This window comes from Hakea prostrata, unplaced genomic scaffold (genome assembly GCF_041222555.1).
Source record: "Hakea prostrata isolate BN-2017 unplaced genomic scaffold, UWA_Hpros_2 contig_12, whole genome shotgun sequence".
NCBI lineage: Eukaryota > Viridiplantae > Streptophyta > Magnoliopsida > Proteales > Proteaceae > Hakea > Hakea prostrata.
The window spans coordinates 958,418-981,990 of NW_028291131.1; the positions used below are offsets into that span (position 1 = coordinate 958,418).

The 23,573-nt window shown below is 39.9% G+C and overlaps 1 protein-coding gene across 1 annotated transcript; it reads left to right on the forward strand.

Annotated features, from left to right (window-relative positions):
• Positions 1-14,945: 14,945 nt before the first annotated feature.
• Positions 14,946-15,596, forward strand: LOC148999395 (uncharacterized). Its single transcript, XM_089141202.1, has one exon. The coding sequence runs from the start codon at positions 14,946-14,948 to the stop codon at positions 15,594-15,596; it is 651 nt and encodes a 216-aa protein (XP_088997328.1).
• Positions 15,597-23,573: the final 7,977 nt, after the last annotated feature.

A 23,573-nucleotide genomic window follows, 5' to 3' on the forward strand; every position in this document is an offset into this window, starting at 1 on the left:
CCTATTAGTAGGTACTCCTAAGCGCTCACAACATTCTTGAAATTTTATTTTCCTAATTTGGGAGCTCTTAACATGTTTAATACTATCTTGAACCTTTTGAACAGATGCATCTATGAATTTGATGACATCCTGAGCTATAAGGTTCAAAATATGGGCACAGCATCGGACATGGAAAAAAAATCCCCCTTACATATCAATGCATTATTTGCATTCAATGTGGTCTTCAGATACTTAACTCCCAAATCATTAGAACCTGCATTGTCAACTGTCATTGAAAATAACTTTTGTTCAATTCCCCACTCAATTAGAATCTTATGAACAACCTCACAAATATTTACACCTGAATGTGGAGGTGTCAATATAGAATATTTGATCAACTTCTTATGCAAAACCCATGACCTATCAATATAATGAGCAGTGAGTGTCATGTACCTATCATTAGCTATTGAAGTCCATAAATCTGTTGTAATTGACACTCTTTCAAATGAGTTTTTCACTATCTCTATAATAGAAACTTTCTCCTTCTTAAAGACTCTATGAATATCACTCAAGAGAGTATTCCTAAAAATAGGAGTATAATCAGGATAGATATATAGCATCAATTTCCTAAAATAGGAAACTCTATAAATCTTAGAGGGAGTTCGTTTTTGACTATCAATACCATGATCATATCACGCACTACAACGGGATCAATTTTCAAGCCTCTCATCCCCAAATTCCCATCATTTTGTTGCATAATCATTTGATTAATGTCCTTATTATTTGTCTTAGGACACCTTTTCATGTGCTTATTAAGACCACTAGTCCCATTTTTTGGGGGGTCAGCCATAAATAATTGTCCATTTTGTGCATTCTGCTCTAGGCTTTCCATCTGAACATTTCTCATTTTCAGGATCAATTATTTTGAACTAATTACTTGTCCGACATAGTGATGTTTTAGTCTTGGACCTTTTGTTTGATTAATTTGGTGCTGAAGCACTAACGTCAACCTAAGTTCCTTCAGTAGGTATTTTAGTCTCAGGGCTTGAAGGTTCTGAAGAACATAAGATAGAAGCATTATAAGACTTGGCAACCTCAGACGCACCCCTTTTCATCTTGTTGCCTTGTTGGAGTAACAAAAAGTCAAAACATTAGTTACTAAAACACACAAAAAAATCATAAATGAAATATATTAAACCAAGATCATACACCAATTCCAAATATTAAAAACAACTATGATAGTATGGCACACAAGTAGAAAAAGAAAAAATTCCCTTGTTTAAGCTAGTACATACATAATATTCAAAAATTCAATTTGACAAAATACATATAGGAAAACTACTAATGCCCCCATCCTTTACAGCTACAAAATTAGCAAATAATAATCAGAAGCTCTAGTTTCCATGGGTACCCATAAGAATATGCTTTTCTCTCTAATATTTTGGAAGATTAGTTCTCACATAATAAAAGGTAAAGGAACAATATCTAACATGCAACATAACTACATAAGGTCAAGCAACAAACGATATACAACTATCTTTAATTAAGGTTGACATATTAAGTGAGAAATTCAACTACTGTACAAGATTTAACTAAAACTGTAAAGAGGTAACAAAACCTTGTTAAAATGCATACCATAAATCTCCAATTTGTAGGGAATGCGGGCAGGAGAGTGGAGAGTGGAGATGGAGAGGAAGAAGAAGATAATCCAAAAAAAAAAAAAAAAAAACACCAGAACACTTAGTTTTCCATCTCTTTCATACAAAGGAACTATATAGTGTATATGAGTATATCACATTCAAGAAAATTCTATAATTGGTAAGACTCTAAGAAGTAACTAAGAGCCCAATCACCCAAGATCTTCCTCGAACAATTTGGGATCAACAAAACATCAAGAGATAAACAGAGAAACAAATTCGAAAGCAAGAAAATGATGGAAATACATTTTTTTTCTTCAACATGAAGCTAGAAAGTTAAAAGATGGTTCAGTGATGGAAGAAGCTAGAAAGTTAAAAGATGGTTCGGTGATGGGAGAAACTAGAAAGTTAAAACAAACAAAAAACATACAAGGAAACTCACACTCACTGTTTCTGTAACCTAGCTATTACTGAGTACTTTTGTTAACTGAAATAATTTTACAATGTAGAATCAAATACTGTTTAATATAGAAGTTAACAACATAACAGAGACAGACAGGGTGTTTAAACAAAGATTAGAAGAGATACCTGGAGATAAATTCACAGTAGTTGCAAAGCAGAGTAGAATTCGCAGCAGGTTCAATCGAGATACTAGTGGAGAATGAAGAGGTAGAAAGTGAAGGAACTAAATGTAACTACTTATAGAGTATAGAGCACCGAGTTAGAGGAGGAGTGAACTTCTATTTTGACACAAACACAGATTTTGAAACAAAAATAAATTCGAAAACAATTTCTGCTCTTCAGGCTCATGATTTTTGCTCTGATTCAGGATGAGACTATGTGTGATTGAGAGAATTACAATTTAACTAAACTACATATGAAGACGATGAGAGATTGAGAAATACTGAGATAGTGAAGACACCGAAGAGGCAAAGACTCGAAGAGACGAAGAGTCTGAAGAGTGAATGAGTCGCAGCCTAGGGCAAACTAAACTGGAGGAAGAAAGTGTAAAATTACAACAATAAACCATGGATTTTTGGTATGGGAATCGATACAAGCGGCACATACCTCCGGTACACGAATTCGATATTGTTCCGGTCTATACTGTCGGTATGTGCAGCTGAAACCGGAATAGGACCGGATTGAATTTTCAAATTCGGTTTTGGTCCGGTACAGTTACATGATTTCAGTCCATAGTTGACACCCTTATGTCCAAGTACAAACAATCAATTGTAAAAATAAAGTTTGATTGATTATATGACCATTTGAATTTGTTAATTAAAATCATGAAGGAGGCATTCTAGATTATTTACCTTAGTGATCTTGACTGCAATGGATCTAAAACTCATCATTTATGATTTTAATTAACATTGGTATCAGAGAGAATAAGAGTTTTTTTTCTTCTTTTCCCAGTCATGTATTTGATATTTTATCCCTCTATTCATAATATTTTTCCTCAACCCTAATTCCTTAGTTAGAATTTTACTTAGACTCAACTAAGTGAATGAAAACAATATTAGAATCCAGCTTAGACTCAACTAAATAGAGGAATAGTCACCCTGGATTACATAATAGTTTTGCCACCACCTCTGGTGCAAATTGTAGTGGGACATACCCACAATGAGTAACATCCAAATTCTCTCATCAATTCTAATCCTTTTAATGTGGAAATGGAACATGCGATCTAATAGATGAATCTTGGGTAGGAATGCTATATCCAACATAGCACATCACTCGAAATTATCTCATTATACCCTAAACAATTCAATTATACTCAGTTCCACACTCTCAATCCCTCATAATGAGCAATGTGAACTATCCTTATATGATGTGCTCATAACTTTGTCAAATGACAAGTTGCCCGGGCAATGAGTCATATCATTGTTAGGTATAAAATGAAATGTTTTCCCATAGCCCTCATGCCATTTGGATTATCCCCAATTGCTTTCCCAGTCTTGCCCTGCTAGGCTGCATCATCCGTGATCCTAAGGAACAAGCTAAAGTAGCATCATTGGGTGTCCTCTTCGTGGCATAGTCTAAGGTGAAGGGTATAAACATGATCAACAAAATGTGATCCTGATGACTCACACAGTGACGAAGCAGGGAACCATTCAATCACTCTCATAATCATTGACTTTAGCACATGCAACAAACATATATGCTATGGCATAATTCCCACTGATATGGGCATTTCACAAAAGATAAAAAAATGCCATACGAATCTTGGTTCAGTCCCTACCTAAAGCGCCTAACCTGATTCTTTTACAATTAATCGCTCAATGACTAATTATAAAAGATTCACATTTGGCTAAAACACAGTCAACACAAAAATGTGATGATTCTATGTTCGACCATTAAGGTCTCATCTTAGTTCCAACTAAGGCACTTGGCATTAGTTTGAAATCCCCCTAAAGCCCAACGAACCCATAGGCTCATCTTGCTTGCTATCCACAAGTACCAAGATGAATTAACCATGTGAGTGGGTCAATTCAATACTTGGTAACATCTTTATAAAAATATACTAACTCACTCATCATAAACATGCGTCAAATATGCACATAAAAGAAAATGATTTCATTATGTCCAAAAGAAGATGACTAAAAGAAAAGAAAAATAGGAGAAAACATTATCCATGTCCAAGGACCCAACTCCTAAAATGTGATAGGGACACATCCTTTGGTATAGGCTTAGTTAATGGGTCAATCACAATGTTGGATGTGGAGATGTGCTTTAAGATAACTTCTCCCTTCGCAATCATATCTCTATGTGTTTGGCTTTTCCATGGAACTTAGCACCCTTAGGAAAAGCCAATGTTGTCATACTATCAGTGTGTAGCAGCACCGCATCATTTACATGTGAGAATTGGCTGAGATTTCTCAAGAATCTTCTAAGCCCAACTGCCTCTTGAACAACTGCTAAGCACGCAACATACTCAACCTTCAAATTTTGATTTTACACCCAAACAAACTTTAAAAGATCACATGGCCCTTGCTATGTGGTCCCTAAAGATGCCTCCTACACCTGTCCTTCTTGGGTTTCCTATAGAACTGTCATCTATATTTAGCTTTACCCAACCTTATCCAGGAGGATTATAAAAACCTCTTTAGAAACTGCTATGCTACTAATTCATATTTTCAAACCCAAAGAAAGTGATTTTTGGAGCTTACCTTGGTCATATGCCTTCCAACACGAGAAAAGGTTTGCTATCCCATATTCCTACGATCTTCAAACATAATCCAGTCTAGAGAATGCTGACAATTCTCAGAGTCTTTTATATTTTGCACCATCCAAATATATTATGGAACCAAGATGCATCTATCAACCAAACTCTCCCCAACTCACACCTTTTTGACTGATGCAGCCACCATTTCAATGCCTCTTGTAAAGACTCGATCTTATCTTCCAGAATGACATCAAATGTAGATGCTAAGTGAGTCCAACAATGGCAAGCAAAAGGGCAAAGAAGCAGGAGATGAGTTAGATCTTCAAACTCCAACCCACATAGGTCACAATGTGCAGCTAGCATCACCCCCTTAGACCTTATTAAATCATCAACTGCAACCTTTCCATGAAGCATTTTCCAACCAAAGAGGGATTGTTTGGCAGAAAATGCACATCTCAAATGAGCAAATGCCCACCCACCTTTGCTTCTCTTTTCTTGCTTAACTCCCAAGCAGATTTTATTAAAAAATTATTCGTTTGGGGTTCCTTCCCAATGACACACATCCTTTTTTTTTTTTTTAGAAGGGAGGGGAACCCTTTGAATCAACTGAAAAACCTCCGATAACCTAGGGGATTGAACTGTTGGAAGGAGCCAATGTGAATCTTGTATATATTCCACCAGTTTTGCTGAAGAAAATTGACTTACTAGTTGCTCCAACTCTAAACCAGCATCAATGGAATAAGGGCCACCCTCCATCCATCAAAAATTTTATTTTCCTGCCATCACCTATAGTCCATTGTTCATTTTCTTTTATAAATTTCCAGACCATTTAGACCATTTTGAGACCACCCAAAATGGAAGAGCTAGCCACTGACCTTCTGAGATTTTCACTTGTATCCATTAACGTATGTCGTAAGAATTTCATCGTTAGAGACTTGTTGTTTTATATAAACCAAGCCAACTTGCACAAACATGAAAAATTAACTTCCCTCAAATGCCAAATGACCAAACTACCTTTTGACTTAGGTTTGCAGACACTTTCCCATTTCACTCTAATTGTTTTAATTACTTCCATATCACTAGACCATAAAAATTTCGTCATCCACCTTTTTGCTATTCTGGTTATGCTATTAGGCTACCAATAAACCAAAAAGTTGTGGACAGGGATACCTACAATAATTGATCAAATTAGTTCCAATCTTCCTGCTTGAGAGATAATTTCCGCTTCCATCTTTAGAGGCAATTTTTTTTTTAATCTTACCCAAAACAGGCGGCACCTTATCAAAATTCACCCTACCTTTGAATACCTCCATACCAATATATTTAGTTTGGAGCTTTGCCACTGCAATCTTCAACAAGTCTACAATCTGTTGTTTCCTATGAGGAGGAATTCTTCTAGATAATAACTTGCTTTTTCCCTATTCTTGAAAACTTTTTATACTTTTCTAAGAACTTGAACAATTTTTTCACAAATTTCAAAGATGCAATCCAAAAAATAAGAATATCATCAGCATACAGTAAGTGAGATGGAATAGTAACACCTATTGGGCCAGGCAAATTAAGGAGCCAACTACCCCTTTCAACCAAAGATTTCAACCCCCTACATAAGACCTCATTGGCAAAAAGAGACAAAGAAGCAAGATAGAGTCACCTTGTCTCAAACCTCTCTCAACACAAAAGAAACTCCACTGGATCCCCATTGACAAGCATATAAATCCTAGAAGAGGTCAATAACTCACGAATCCATTCTTGCCACCGAATGGAGATACTAAAGTGTGATAGAACATCGAATAGAAACTTCAAAGATAAGGAGTCATAGGCCTTTTGACATCCAATTTCAGTCCCATACCACCCCCTCTAACTGATGTAAAGAGCATGTTGGACACCTCATAAGCTGTGTAATATTTTTCAAACATTATTTTCCCTTTCTAGATCCCATCTTGCTCTTCAGAAATAATTTGGGGCAGCAAGGTGCTTAGTCTAGAGGCGATAATTTTTTATAACACTTTACAGAAAAAATCCCCACACAAATTTGTCTTAGCTTGTCTAAGGTCACTACATCCCCCTTTTGGTATGAGAGTTACAAATTAATTATTTATTCCTTTGGAATCTTTCCTTAAAAAAAAAGAAAGAAAGAAAGAAAGAAAGAAAGAAAGAAAGAAAGAAAGAAGAAAGAAGAAGAAGAAGCAAGCTCGAACAATAAAACAAAAACAAACATGAACCAAATCCTAACATTCTTTGCAAAAACTCCAGGGAAACCCATCAGGCCCTGGAGAGTTTTCTGGGTCTAAATCCCAAGTTAACCTTTTAATTTCATCCTCAAGTGGAATCGAGTACAGGAACGTTTAATCCGAAATAGATAAAACTTTGGGATTATCTCTAGTAAGTTAGAATGATCCACTTATTCCTATGATTTGTGAAAAGTCACAAAAAATATAGTAACATGGTCATTTAGTTTCATCCGTCCTGTCTATGAGAGTCTGATTATTTTGTTCTTCTAATTTGGTGGTCAAATGGAAGAATTTTGAGTTTCTATCTTCATCTTTGAGGCATCGAAGTTTTGCTTTTTGCTGTAGTAAAATATCATGCCATCTTCTAGCAGTGAAGACTCTAGTTTTTGCCACTGCTTCCTGATAAAAAATTCATTAGACATGTCATTCTAATCAATCATCACCTGCACTTCCTAAAGGTCATTTTGAGCCTCATTAATTTTAGAAAAAATATTTGCAAAGGTTGTACCAGCCCATCCTTGAGAGCAAATTTTAACTTCTTGAGTTTCTGACATAAGACAAAAGTAGATCTCTATTTGTTGGAGTCTGCCAAACCTCTTGGACAACTTTTTAAAATGCCGATCAATCATTCAACAAATATTAAAATGAAAGGGAATGTTAAGAGGATGTTCACTTTTGTCCTCAAGTAAAAGAATTAGATTATGATCTGACGCCAGGGTGGAGGAGACCAATTGTCTGAACTTATTGAATAAATGCAGCATTAATTCTGAGTTACAGCAACTCCTGTAAAGCAGAGCAAGAACTTTTCCCCTTCTTCAATTATTGGTCCATCTAAACTTTCTACAGAGGTCCCTACCTCCAACAGCTCACAAGCATCAACCATTGCTTGAAAATCAGCTACTATAAAGTAAAGCTTTCAGATTACTGCCATCAATTAGATATCCTGTAGTTTCCTCCAATATCTTATATGGATAGATGATCTTTAATTTTTAATATAATGTTCAAATTTATAAAATTAGATTTAGCTGCAAATATTTATATATATATTCAACCAACGAAAAGGGGAAGGTAAGTTAGGACTCAAAAGGCGTGAAATCAATGTGCATTCCTTCACCCCAACGGTATTGCTCTTCCAATGATGATTGCGTGATGGCCAATAAACCGAGTTACCCATTTTGTCAAAATGAGAAATTTGATCAGTTATGCTGTTGCTACATCTAAATAAATAAGAAAATTACAAGAGGATAAATCAGGAATAGATGAAAACAAATGCAATAAGAAGTCAACACAAGCACCAACGCAATAAGGTTTGGTCACCCAAAACTTTGAATTTTCAAAGCAAACAAATAGAATCACAAAGAGTTTCCACCGTTTATTCTTAGATAAATCCATCTGAGTTCGTTCACGCGAACACTCCTGACGACACCATGCATTCTACCAGGACCTCACAGCCCACAACATTACGTTCATTGGAAGTGAAATGAGGACCAACCACAGCTGCCTACAGTTTGCTCGAGGCAATTCGCATGAAATACTGAAACCCCTACGATAAGTCCATTCCAATTAATCTGAACATAGAGATGTTGATTTGAAGATGCAACCGCCACAGGCGATGGGATTTGAAGATGCAACCTCTTCTGGAACAACCATATATTCGGCTGTTTGTCACTTGGTTCATTATGAAAAAAATTGCAATCAAACCTCAACTTGTTTAGAAGGAAGTCGGGGACTTTGCTGGGTCTACCTTTACTTCAAGAGACATAAAATGTCAGGTTGGTGTTGCGAGTGAAAGAGCTTCAAAGCATGCCTTCACGCCACTCTACGAAGTCGTCTGATGTTCCAATGTAGAACCTTCATTAAGAACCACTAAGAAGGCTAAGAATCAACAACCCCATCCGCAAAGGAATGGTGCTGTTGCACTGAATTTTGTTTTGATGCGAGGCCAGAATACACATATCGAATTTCATCTAGAACCATAGAGATTGTCCCTTCATTCTCAGCTAGGGTCACCGAAGTATTTCTAGTTTTAGTTTTCTTTTTTGGGTGACCGCTCTTAGGACGAGCAGAATCTTCAGTCATATTCTTCATCCCTTCAATCTCCTCTGGTCTCATTCATCACTATGTAGCCAATTGAGATTGGAATTCCAGATTGCATGGGTGTAACACCTTCAGTGCCCAAACCCAAGTTTTGATGGGCCCTAGAGAATATCGCTCATAGAGTGCCCAATGAGCCCTCCGAAAATGCTAGTGTCCAATTCCAATCTAAAGACTATGATAAAATAACTCATTTTTTTACCAAACTTAAAATTCACACTACTTAAAACCCGACTAATATCCCCAAACCCAATTTAGTTTCCGAGTTTCCCTCCAGGTTTCAAATCATCTGTCCGTCTTCTTCAGGCTTTGTCTTCTTTAGCCTGCTTCTCACCTCTGCAGGTTTCGTCTCCATCTTCTTCATTAGGTCCGAACACTCTTTGAGCGGGAAATCTATTTGAATTTTAAATTTTCATTCATTCTTTTTTTTTTCTCCTAAAAATTTCTGCAAGAAAGCTCTAATCAACTTTTTCTTCTTCTTTTTCTTCACTTTTTAAAAAAATTAAAAAAATGGTCTGGGGAAGACTTCAGCTTGTTTATTTTATTTTATTTTTTTTATTTCAACGACTTCTTTTTTTCTGAAAATCTTCTGGAAGAAGCCGCTTTACAATTTCAACGTCATCTTCTTCTTCGTTTTTTTCAATTGAGTATTATTTGAACTCTAGTGAAAGAGAAGGGAGCGATTTCAATGTGGTCTTCTTCTTCGTTTATTTCAGTTGAGTTTTATTTGGAAAGTGAAGGGAAGCTTGGAAACTAAATCGAGTTTTGGGTTATTAGTATGGTTTTTGTTTTTTTACAGTAGCGTGGGTTTGGAGTTGGGTAAAAAAGGAACTGTTTTATCATAAACTTTAGATTGGATCAGACAAGTGGCATTTTCTTAGCGATCACTCGGCACCCTATGGACGATATCCTCCCTAGAGAGGATCCAGAAGAGCGGGGGGAGCAGAGTAGCGTGGGTTTGAAGTTGGGTAAAAAAGGAACTGTTTTATCATAACCTTTATATTGGATCGGACACGTGGCATTCTCTTAGGGCTCAGTCCGCACTCTATGGGTGATATCCTCCCTAGAGAGGATCCAAGAGAAGGGGGGGGTTGGTTTAGGAATTCAACATCAAAGGACTCTTATCTGCATCTCTCATAGAGTCTACCAAAGCATCGAACAACTTTCAAATCTGAAATGGATCCTCATCTTCTTCAGGATTTGAATTCTGAATTTTATTTGAGAGATGAGTCTATTCAAACCCTCTAGAGTCCATTCTGAAGCAACTTAATCTTGGTTCTAATATGCACGATGGGAGTCCTATCTTCCTCTACCTCTGTCAGTATTGGATTCGTCTTAAGACTCACCGGAACCTCCATTGGTTGGCAAATTCACCTTCAATTTGTTTCTACATTGCTGCGCAATAAGTCCCTCAATTACACGCCATGCATTTAATAAATCCATCCTCATACGTTACCTTCTACAAGAAGTTGAAGACATGGGAAGTACTGTTGAAACGTTGTTGAGGAATTTGCAAATATACTTGAACTTTTGTTCTCACAATATTGTCAAATGAACTGAAACGTACTAGAGGTACTTTCTTTAAGGTATTTAGACACCCTGATTTGTGCAATACGGGTTCTACAGTGTCTTCACCCCAAGATCAGTCATCCCAACCTTTAAGGTTGCACCCCAGAAAGGTTACTTCAGGTGTATCAGGTAATATTCACTGCTTGGCAGAACAACAACAGGGAGAGAGAGACAGAAAGAGGAGGAGGAAATTCCGTACTTAGAATGAACTCGGAAATGGCTTTATATAGAACTCCAAAGGCTGTGGGTGAAAGGGTAAGGTCACCTCTCTTTGTTGAGGGTACCTTTCAGCTCAACTCCCTTCAAGAAGGTACCTATCCAGCTAACCTCCCTACTAGAGAGTGCCTCTCTAATGGCATCTCCACGTAATCACCCAGCAGCGGGCTTTCTAGAATAAGGCCCATGACAAAATGGGCCTTCCGGATTAAAGCCCACGTCCCAAGTCCCAAGTCCCAAGTCATATATATATATATATATATATATATATATATATAATCGGATTCGAGCAAATTAATAATACATGGGCCCTTACTATATATAAACCATATAATCAGATCCTCTCAACCCGATGTGGGACTTAATAAAACCATGGATAAAAGACACAATTAAAACAAATATTTATATAAAATAAGTTTTAAACATATTTACAACAATCCCCCACAATGGTTAAAACTTCAAACACAAAGGCTAAAGACTCAAACAGCAGTGGACACATTAAACACAATAGGACACTTCGTTGTAGATATCTTTCGGACTTGAATCTACAATAGATCTGATAAAGCACGCTACATAGTACTGGTGAAGTCTGACTTCTTGAACCTATCCTCTTCAGTGTAGCTGGCTACTCCACCATTCATATCCAATTGGTCGACCTTCCTACAACCCCTTTATAAAGAGAAATAGACATTTTATCGGTCTTGTCTCGAATCTTGGTCTCACAGATATTTAAGGAAGTTTGCATGTGTAACATTTCCAACTAAAGGCGGCCTCACCCTCTATATCTGTTTAGGTCAGCATTAGATGTGCACCACATCTGACACACCCCCACATTTAGTGAGCTACGCTTGATTAAGAGTCAGTCACTCATCCTATCAACAATATGGTGGTACTACTTTACTATATTTATTCAGAATGGGTATAGTAGTACAAACAGGTCATCTAGTGACTTTGTTGCTTACCTTTTGAATCTAATTCAGGATTCAACTTCTTCACATAGGTTGGGTGTCCGTCACATGACTTATGTCACAGGTCTTGATCCCATTCCCATAAGTGCTTCATTAAAAGCTCTTGTAGGCATAGCTTTAGTGAACATATCAGCTAAATTCTCCTCTGATTTCACGTAATCAATTGCAATTGTTCCTTCATCAATATATTGCCTTATAAGATTATGTCAAAGATGTATGTGTCTTCTTTTGGCGATTATATACCCGATTCTTGGCTCTTCCTATAGCTGCTTTACTGTCACAGTGCAGCGATATAGGTGGCATTGGTTTGGGCCATAGAGATATATTTGCAATCATGTTTCTAAGCCATTCAGCTTCACTTCCAGCCTTTTCCAAAGCTACAAATTCTACTTCCATCGTAGAAGATGTTCCACATGATTGCTTAACTGACTTCCATGAGATTGCTCCTCCACCTAGCATAAACACATATCCACTTGTAGCTAGTGTTTCTCTTGAATCTGAGATCCAATTAGCATTACAGTGTCCATCCAAGACAAAGGGATTTCCACTATAGTGAAGTCCATAATGCATAGTACCCTTAAGATACCGAAGTAATCATTAAATTCCAAGCTAGTGCTCTTTACTAGGATTATGAGTATGCTGGCTCAATTTTCCAACTGTTAGAGCAATATTTGGCCTAGTACAGTTCATCAGATAAGTTATAGATCCAATAATTTGTGAGTATCTCTTCTGATTTACTGGTTCTCCAATATTTTTCTGAAAATTACTTTCCATAGTTAAAGGAGTTTTGAACGAACAGTAATCATAAAAACCAAACTTCTTAAGCATATTTTCCACATAATGAGCTTGAGAGAGTATAATTTCTCTTTCTCTTTTCTGATGATTCTAATTCCCAGAATTACATCAGCAGTGCCCAAATCTTTGGTGTCAAATAAAGACAATAGCAGTTTCTTGGTTTGATTAACTATTTCTAGGCTTGTTCCCATGATCAACATGTCATCTACATAAAATAGAATAAAAACACCCTTTCCTTGATGAAACTTACTATATAAGCACCTTTCAGAATCATTGACATTAAAACCCTTCGAAATGAGGAGCAATATCAAATTTCTTATGCCACTGCTTGGGTGCTTGCTTCAACCCATACAATGACTTGACTAATTTACAAATCTTATTAGGTTGACCAAGAGATACATAACCTTCTGGTTGTCTTATGTAGATCTCTTCCTCCAATTCCCCATTTAGAAATGTTGTTTTTACATCCATTTGGTGTATCACCAAATTGTAGATAGATGCAATCGCCATGAGAACTCTCACAGTGGTTATTCTTGCTACAGGAGCAAAGGTGTCAAAGTAATCTATGTCTTTCTTTTGCCTAAAACCTTTGACTACAAGTTTGGCTTTAAACTTATCTAAGGAACCATCAGGTTTCAATTTCTTTCGAAATATCCACTTGGTTTCTAACACCTTTGAACCTTGAGGAAGATTTACCAATTCCCAAGTGTGGTTAGCTATAATGGAATCTAGTTCACTCTTTATAGCTTCTTTCCAAAAGACAGCATCCGGAGAAGTAACTGCTTCACTATATGTGAGAGGGTCATTGTCTATAAGATAGACTATCCACTCATCAGATGAAAATTTAGCTTTCCTTTGTCTTTTGCTTTTCCGTAAAGGATTCTCATTTCCACTTGGAGTCAATATTATCTCATTTCCACTGTCTTGTGCCAATTCATGAGATAAGTTAGCGGTTGTAGCCAAATCATTTCCATGATTGATACTACTACTTCCAAACTCACTATCAAGTTTTTTATTTTTTGAGGGAAATATTTTTTTAAAAAAATTAGTTTCCTTTTTTTTTTTTTTTTTTTTTTTTTTTTAATTTTTTTTTTGTTTTTTTTTTATATTTGGAAGGTGTTGGGTGGGTGTGTTTTTTTTTGTGGGGGGGTGTTGGGTAGGAAACAATTTTTTATTTTTTAAATTTTTTTTTTTTTTTTTTTTTTTGGTGATGAGGAAAGAATAAACAGGCTTGAACGAACTTGGTTCGAGCCCAGTTCAACCTGGTCTAAGCCTAGTTCGACCTGACCAGTTCGGTTGAAGCGACCAGATCGGAATCAAACCAGTTCGGTTTGGGCCTAGTCCGACCAGCTCGGATTGCCAACGGACCGACCAAGTCAAGGTCAGTCAAACAAGTTCAAAGGCTGAATAACAAGGTAAATCTGAATAAGATTCTAGCCAAAGAAGCAGTATTCAGTCACGACTCAACTACTCGTGTTTGAGTAGGACTCAATGACTAAGAGTCAGATCACAACCTAACTAGGGTTTGAGTCTCACTCAAACTCATACATAGAAAATCTATAAAAAGGTAAGGGGGCACAAGAGAAAGGTACGCTGAATAGAATTATCACTATTCGTATTATTATTGTTCATTACTTTCTTGCCTTCCTTAGTCGGATTTCTAACTAGATCGTCGGAGGTGAAAACTCGACCTCCACGGTCGAGCTCATCTTGCCGGGTTTAACCGGCTGAAGGGACGAACAGGATTGTGTAGCAACAATTGGCGCCGTCTGTGGGAACTTGATCAAAAGGCTATTATGAAGACGAGATCAGGTTTGGTAATCGAAGAGTTGTCTGGTGGAGAAAAGGAGGTCGACCAGGGTGGGATGGAAAAAATTCCCGAACTCCAGATTCAGCAAGATTCTCCAATTCTCCCAGACACACCAGCAAATCCATATGCGACAACACATCAAATTGTCGAAGTTCAAAAGGAACAAGTTGAGATGAGAAAAGAAATCTCATCCTTAGGCGAGTTGATCAGGATGGCCATACAACACATAATTGCTCCAGGAGGCGATTCTCAGAAAAAACAAAAAAGTCTCGAGGGGAGCAGGCGTGACCGACCACCAGTGATCGACCACCAGTGATCGACCAGATCCCTCAACAATCTCAAAAAGAGCTGGCGAAATCTCGAGCCTCGAAGGAGGATAATCCTCCGGTCAACAACGACGAGGATCGAGGAAGCAGTACAGATCCAGCAAAGGCCTCAAAGGGCAAAAAAGATCATAATGGTTCAAAGAAGCGTGATGACGAGATGAATAAGCGCATCGCCGACCTTGACGAAACAGTCAAAAAGGCGTTAAAGCTCGGGAAGGAAGAGTTATACGCCGTCTTAAAGGAGGACCCTTTCATAAAAAGCGTCTCGGAGGCGGAGATGCCAATAGGCTTCAAATGTCCGACCTTCAAGGCGTACGATGGATCGAAGTGTCCTAAACACCACATCACCCATTATAAGTCTGTCATGTCTACTCAAAGACATAATGAAGCAGCCATGTGCCGTAGTTTCCCAGCATCATTGACCGGAGCTGCTTTAGATTGGTACCAAGCTCTGCCTCGGGGCACAATAAAAAGTTTCGAACATCTAGGTCGGACTTTCTTATTGCGTTTCCAAAGCGGAGTAGAAACCAAAAAGAGAGAAGATACCCTGTTTGCCGTAAAACAGGGGCGAACGGAGTCCATTAGAGATTTCCTTGAGAGATTCAATAAACTGACCATGCAGATTGAGAATCTGGATGAAAAGATAGCCTTTCACGCCTTGTACCAAGGGCTCAGCCATGAAGGCCTACTTGAAAGACTTTTGAATGACATGCCAGAAACATATAACGATCTCCGTGAACGATGCCACAAGCAAGCTGAGATATCAGAAACAATTGAATCTCGAAAGAAGGAGCATCCGACCATGTAGACACGAACATATAAAGAAAAGTACCAACTGTCAGAAGGTCGACCATAAACCCGACCAGGGATGGTCGACCTGAACAGGAAAGGTTACCGACCATGAGGAGATCGGAAATTCTGATGCAGATTAAAGATCGAGGAATCCTCCAACAACCCGAAAAGTTACATTCTCGACCAGGAAATCGGGACAAAAGCAAATATTGCGACTTCCACAAAGATCATGGACACTGGACAGATGACTGTCGACAACTAAAAGAAGAAATTGACAGAATCATCGATCAAGGGCGACTCGTAAAATACCTCAAACCTACCCAGCCTGATCAAAAGCAAGTAGAAGGGGGTAGGAAGAGGCATAGATCTCCGAGCAGAGAAGGACGCCAAAACAAGTCCCGACCACGAGAAGGAGGAGATAATCAAAAACGACCACCAATATTTACTGTATTTGGTGGTCCAACTGAGGAGTCCAGTAGGCAAGCCAAAAGAAAAGCACGATATGTGGGGAATGCCGAGCTTGAAAAACCAGGTGAGAAGATCATTTCAGAACCAATCACCTTCTCAACCAAAGATAAGCAGGGGGTAAACACTCCCCACGACGATGCCCTTGTCATCAAAGTCACTCTGGCCGGAACAGAGGTCCATAGAGTCCTAGTAGATACTGGGTCATCAGCAGATATCTTGTCGTTAGAAGCTTTCCAAAAATTACAGCTAGATGAGAAAATGTTGATCCCTTGTGGGACGCACTTGTACGGTTTCACAGGAACCTCAACCCGAGCAGAGGGCACTATCATATTGGATCTTCGTATTGGTGAACACCCCAGAGACAAGGTCGTCCAAACAAATTTTATGGTCGTCCGAGATCTGTCAGCTTATAATATGATCTTAGGACGACCAACCCTTTGTACCCTGGAGGCGGTAGTATCATCCTTACACATGAAGATGAAATTCCCAACAAAAAATGGAATAGGAGAATGTTCCGCCGACCAAAAGGGAAGCAGGCAGAGCTACGCCAATTACATGAGAAAGAGAGTAAAAACAAGCTCTACCATGGCGGTTGAAGTCAGAGATGATCGTGATGAAGAAAACATGCAAAGAGCCGAACCGGTAGAAAAATTGGAAAAGATTATGCTGAATTCAAGGGAAGATCAAGGAACTATGATCGGAGCAGAACAAGAAGAAGAATTTAAAAATAGTCTAACCAGCTTTCTACAGAAAAATACTGACGTCTTTGCATGGTCCGCCGAAGACATGCCCGGAATCGACAGAAAAGTAGCCGAGCACAGGTTGAATATTGACCCGCATGCAATTCCAATAATACAAAAAAGAAGAAATTTTTCTTTGGAAAAGCATGAGGCAATCCGAACAGAGGCTCAGAAGTTGAAGCGATCCGGATTCATTAAACCCATCGACCACCCAACTTGGTTGGCCAATGTGGTGATGGTAAAAAAGACCAACGGAAAATGGAGAATGTGCACAGACTATACCGACCTCAACAAAGCCTGTCCAAAGGATTGTTATCCTCTACCAAGGATAGACTTGCTCATCGATGCAACCGTTGGGCACGAGATGCTCAGTTTCATGGACGCTTATTCAGGATACAACCAAATCTTGATGAACCCAGACGACCGAAACACAAAGCATTCATGACAGAGACGAGGATAGTTATTATTATAAAGTAATGCCCTTTGGTCTAAAAAATCTTTGGGGCAACCTACCAGTGAGCGGTCAACAAAATTTTCGAGCAATGAGATAGGCGGGGAATATGGAGGTATACGTTGATGACATGCTGATAAAGAGCACATCTCAAATCAACCATCTGAAGGACCTAGCAGAAGTCTTTGAGGTACTCCGAGCATACAAAATGAAGCTCAACCCAGAGAAATGCGCTTTTGGAGTATCTTCAGGAAAATTTCTGGGGTTCATGGTATCCCGAAGAGGAATAGAAGCTAATCCAGAGAAGATAAAAGCCATACAAGAGATGAAACCACCAAAAAGCATCAAGGAAATACAAAGTCTCACTGGTCGGGTAGCAGCCTTAAACAGATTCATAGCCCGGTCAGGAGAGAGATGTTCACCTTTCTTCCAAGCCTTAAAAAACTTATCCAAAAAGGGAGTACCAGAATGGAGCGAGGAGTGTCAACAAGCTTTCGAACACCTAAAAGAAAAGCTAACTACTCCACCTCTGCTCGTACGACCAACCACAGGAAAGGAACTGATCGTCTACTTGGCAACTTCACCCCTGGCTGTTAGTGCGGTATTAGTGCAAGAGGAAGGAAAACAGCAAAACCCGGTTTACTATGTGAGCCATGTGCTCCTTGATGCTGAAACAAGATATCCAGAAGTGGACAAGCAAGCTTTGGCCTTGGTCATAGCAGCCAGAAAACTGAGACCATATTTTCGGTCACATCCTATTGCAAGATCTTGACAAATTTTCCCTTGAAGAAAATACTGCACCGACCAGACTTGGCCGGAAGACTGGTATCCTGGGCAGTCGAGCTAAGTGAGCATCAAATAGAATTCCGACCAAGACCAGCTATTAAAGCTCAGGTCCTAGCTGATTTCATCCTTGAAACTTCTGAACCAGAGCATGAACAAGAGGAAGAGGCCACTCCCGAAAACATCAAGAGATGGATACTTTCAGTGGATGGTTCCAGCAACGCACAGGGGAGTGGAGCGGGATTGCTCCTAATCAGCCCAGGAGGATTCCACATCCGGTATGCCCTATGCTTCCAGTTCAAGGCCTCAAATAATGAAGCAGAATATGAAGCACTGATAGCCGGTCTTCGCATAGCAAAAGCCCTCGACATTCAGAATATTGAAGTTAGAAGCGATTCACAACTAATTGTGAATCAAGTGAACGGGCTATATGAAGCAAAAGAAAAAAGGATGACTAAATATCTGACCATGGTCAACCAATACAGACAGTTCTTCAAAAACATCCAAATCCAACAAGTCCCTAGAGCGAGAAAATGAGCAGCAGATGCCTTATCTAGGTTGGCTACGGATGAGATGGAAGCAGACCCGGTTGTATATATGGAAGAGCTACAATTTCCGAGCATCAATCGACCGACCAGATGCACATTCAGTCGAGCACGGTTGGATGACTCCAATAATCAATTATCTTGAAGGTGATTTACTACCAGAAGATCCAAAAGAAGCTCGAACTGTAAAGCAGAGAGCAGTTAGATACACTGTCAGAAATGACAAGTTGTACAAAAAGTCTCTCACCCGACCATTATTACGATGTGTGGGGGCTCTAGAAGCAGCCGTCATCCTAAAAGAAATTCATGAAGGAAATTGCGGAGGTCATATAGGAGCCAGAGCCTTAGCAGATAAGGTAATAAGGCAAGGATATTATTGGCCCACACTACAACAAGATTCGAAGGCTCACGTCCGCAAATGTGACAAGTGCCAGGCACACGCCAACATACCTCATGCTCCCGCAATGCCTCTAACATCAACTCTCTCTCCGATTCCATTCGCTAGATGGGGGATAGACTTGGTAGGAAAACTACCAAAGGCCACAGGAAGCAGAGAGTACTTGGTGGTGGCGGTCGATTACTTTACTAAATGGGTGGAAGCTGAAGCACTGGCATCCATAAATACCGATCAGATGAAAAAATTCGTCACGCATAATATCATGTATCGGTATGGTATCCCAAAAATCATAGTCACCGACCACGGTAAACAGTTCGAAAATGCTGAATTCGAACGATTCTGTAAAGAGCAAGGCATAGAGCACCGTTGGTCTTCTGTAGCATATCCACAGAGCAATGGTCAAGTGGAAGTGACTAATAGATCAATGTTGGAAGGATTAAAGAAAAGATTGGACCAGTCTAAAGGCAGATGGGTAGAGGAACTACCTAAAGTTCTGTGGTCTTACCGAACTATTGCCAGGACGACCACCGGCGAATCTCCATTCCGACTAGCTTATGGAGTCGAAGCACGAATTCCCGTAGAGGTTAAGGTCGGATCTATAGAGAAGAAGAATTCAATGAAGAAGCTAACATCGAAGGGATGAGGGCCAACATAGACTTCATTGAGGAAATCAGAGATAAAGCACAATATCGATTGGAGGAATACCATAGACGCATTGCAACACATTACAATGCAAGGGTAAAAATGCGACAATATCTTCCTGGAGATCTGGTCCTCCGCAAATCGTCTGCCTCTGATCCTACAAATCAAGGAAAGCTTGCTCCTAACTGGGAAGGACCGTACATCATAGTACAACAAGTTGCCCCAGGAGCATACAAGCTGCGCGATCCAGAGACCGGCCAACTTATACCTCGGACCTGGAATTCAAACAACTTGAGGAAGTACTATCAATAGTATAAAAGCCTCAACATATTTTGGAATTTTCTTTCAGTTTTCGTCTTTAAATTGTTTAGATACTCACTACAATTGGTGATTCAGACATTTTGATTTGAATAAAGTTTTTGAAATTTCTACATATCATTACAGCTTAAGCTATAGTACTTAGCTAAGATGATCATGGGGGTATTGACAAACAACTGAAATTCATCAACCGACCTACTAAGGTCGGAAAACAAAAGCCCTAAGTCACTTAGGCACAAAAAGCCCTAAGTCACTTAGGCACAAAAAGCCCTAAGTCACTTAGGCACAAAAAGCCCTAAGTCACTTAGGCACAAAAAGCCCTAAGTCACTTAGGCCACCGACCTACTAAGGTCGGAAAACAAAAGCCCTAAGTCACTTAGGCACTAAAAGCCCTAAGTCACTTAGGCACTAAAAGCCCTAAGTCACTTAGGCCACCGACCTACTAAGGTCGGAAAACAAAAGCCCTAAGTCACTTAGGCACAAAAGCCCTAAGCAACTTAGGCACAAAAGCCCTAAGTCACTTAGGCACAAAAAGCCCTAAGCAACTTAGGCATAAAAGCCCTAAGTCACTTAGGCACAAAAAGCCCTAAGTCACTTAGGCACAAAAAGCCCTAAGCAACTTAGGCACAAAAAGCCCTAAGTCACTTAGGCACAAAAAGCCCTAAGCAACTTAGGCATAAAAAGCCCTAAGCAACTTAGGCATAAAAAGCCCTAAGTCACTTAGGCACAAAAAGCCCTAAGTCACTTAGGCCACCGACCTACTAAGGTCGGAACACAAAAGCCCTAAGTCACTTAGGCACAAAAAGCCCTAAGTCACTTAGGCATAAAAAGCCCTAAGCAACTTAGGCACAAAAAGCCCTAAGTCACTTAGGCATAAAAAGCCCTAAGCAACTTAGGCATAAAAAGCCCTAAGTCACTTAGGCACAAAAAGCCCTAAGTCACTTAGGCACAAAAGCCCTAAGCAACTTAGGCACCAAAAGCCCTAAGTCACTTAGGCACAAAAAGCCCTAAGTCACTTAGGCACAAAAGCCCTAAGCAACTTAGGCACCAAAAGCCCTAAGTCACTTAGGCCACCAACCTACTAAGGTCGGAAAACCAAAAGCCCTAAGTCACTTAGGCACCAAAAAGCCCCAAGTCACTTAGGTCGGAAAAAGCCCTAAGCAACTTAGGGCACGAAGCCCTAAGCAACTAAGGCACAAAAGTCCTAGGATACTTAGGCGACCGACCTACTGAGGTCGATAAAGTAAAAGTTCCCCGAGCACAAGAAGATGATACTTGGAAAGAAAGGAATAACGATTGACCAAAAAACATCTTTGGAGATTAAAATTATATTCCATTTCAAACAAGAAAGTGTCATCCATACAAAAGGAATCATAACCTTAAAAACTCAAGGACGCCAATAAGCAAAATTTACAAGGAAATAAGCTAAGGTGTGATATTTGGTTTCTTCAGACTGGATCCATTCTTCGAAGTGGAAGTTCCCGAGCTACCAACCTCGGGCAAAGGATCCCAATTAGAATCTAGAAACTCAGCCACTTCCACTGGTTGCGGCTTAGGAAACCTAGCTCGGGAAACACACCAAGAAGGACGGGGAATCTTAAGATCGTCATAAATCCCAGGATCGATCAAATCTTGAAACCGTTCCAAATCCAAGTCTTTGAAAGCTGCAATGATACCCTGATAGGCATGACGACGAGCATAAATGTACCCCGGTGCAGCGACCTTGGTCATGAATTTCTTGCAGCTGGACGTCTTGACCCACTTTTTAATCACCTCAGCCCGAAGCTCGGTAGGGATATCTTCAAAAACACAAGGAGCTTTCTCCTCAATTGCCTTCATCAACTTGGCCACCTGGTGATCCGAGCTCTCTAACTTGGCACGGAGGCTAGAAATCTCTGCATCCTTGCCGACCAAGGAACCTTGGGTTTCCTCCAGCCTAGTCTGAAGAGAAGATTTCTCCTGCTCTATAGCTTCATTCCTTCCTTTCAAGGCAGCAACCTCACTGAGAAGCTCGGCTTCCCGAGCAATTAAAGAATCCTTGCTTGCTTTCCAGGAAGACGCCTCAGCTTCCAACTCCTTAAGACGTTGCTCGGATTTCTGCAAAGCAAAGTAATCCTCCCGAGTAGAGTGAATACTTTGACCTACAGATTGAACCATAGCACAGGCCATCCTACACACAAAAGGATTGGTCAGAATACATTAAGGAAAGGAAGGAAACGACCAAAGAACTACATAGACATCACTTACCTGACTGTAATAGCATGGGCTTTGAGACGACCAAAATTCTCAAGATAAGCCATGTCAGCAGGAAGAAGCACCCCAGACATCCACTCATTAGCAACTCGGGAAATGACAGAAGAGGTTCCATCAAAAACCGAGGAGCTAGCATCTAACGACCAATCAGGTCGAAGAATGTGGGATGACCTTGAAGCTCCAGCCTCCGACCTGGGGATGTCCCCAGAGGACATGTTTTCTCCCAAGGAGGGAAGAGGCTCAGAGTCCGCCTTCTCCGAGCTGGCCATTTTCTTCGAAGGGCGGGGAGGCAGGTCGCCAGTTTTCTCCTTTCGAACCCTGGCTGCTTTTCCCTTGGGGGAGGAAACTGGATCATTTGGAGCCTTATCCGACTTAGTCGGATGTTTCTTTTCCACTTGCTGCATCGTGGCAGCAACCTCCTCAAAATCATCTTCTCCGAGCATCACTGCATCATTTTCCCGAGTAAGATAACTTGGAACATGAGAAAACACATAGACAAAAAGAAGAAAACTCTTCTTACCAGTTAAGAACCCCTAGTGATGAAGGATATTCGGATATTCCGGACAATATCCGTTCACAGCAAGCAAGTTCCGATCTTCAGTAGGAATCCTCCGAATTCGATCCCTTGCTTCCTGTTCGGAATGAGAAAGAGGAGGAATAGCATTTGAATCCTCCCTAGGTCGTTTAGGCCAGGAGGTTGGAAAGCTGGGAGGGGAAGGGGACCGAACAAAGAAATACCGGGACCTCCAACCTTTGGTATTGGTCGGAAGAGTACCCGATCCTACAAAGTTACCTACCCATCCAATTTGCAAAGAAGTTCGTTTGGAGAGATAGAACCAACGACTTTGTTCTTGTTTTTTATACATAAAAAATTGAAGGAATAAAGGTAAGGTCGGAATAACACCGACCTCAGACTGCTTACAGAATCCCCAGAAGCAAATTATGTTGCGCCAACTATTTGGCGCCAACATTCTTGGACAAACCCCAAAATGATTAAGTACATCAGAAAAAATTGGGTGCACTGGAAGTCTGAAGCCACTGACAAAGGCATCTTCATACACTGCAAACTCACCAGGAGAAGGTCGGTGAGCCCGGTCATGAAAAGAAGGGACCCTTAGTATAAAGCTATCAGGAATGGAGTACCGAGCTCGGATATCCTCCAAATCTGTTTCGTAAGCTCGGACGGATAAAAACTGGGACCCGAGGTACTAGGGTCGAAATCTATGTGCTCGGAAGTCCTAGGACGACTTCTCTCAAAAGCTAAGGCTGAAGAAGAAAGCTTAAGCAGCCAACGCGTCCTGTTCGTACTGAACCGACTAAAATACTTAGTGAAGTTAATTCAGCATCACTAAGTAGGTTGGGACGACTACCAGGAGACAAGGTCGGATCAAGTTCA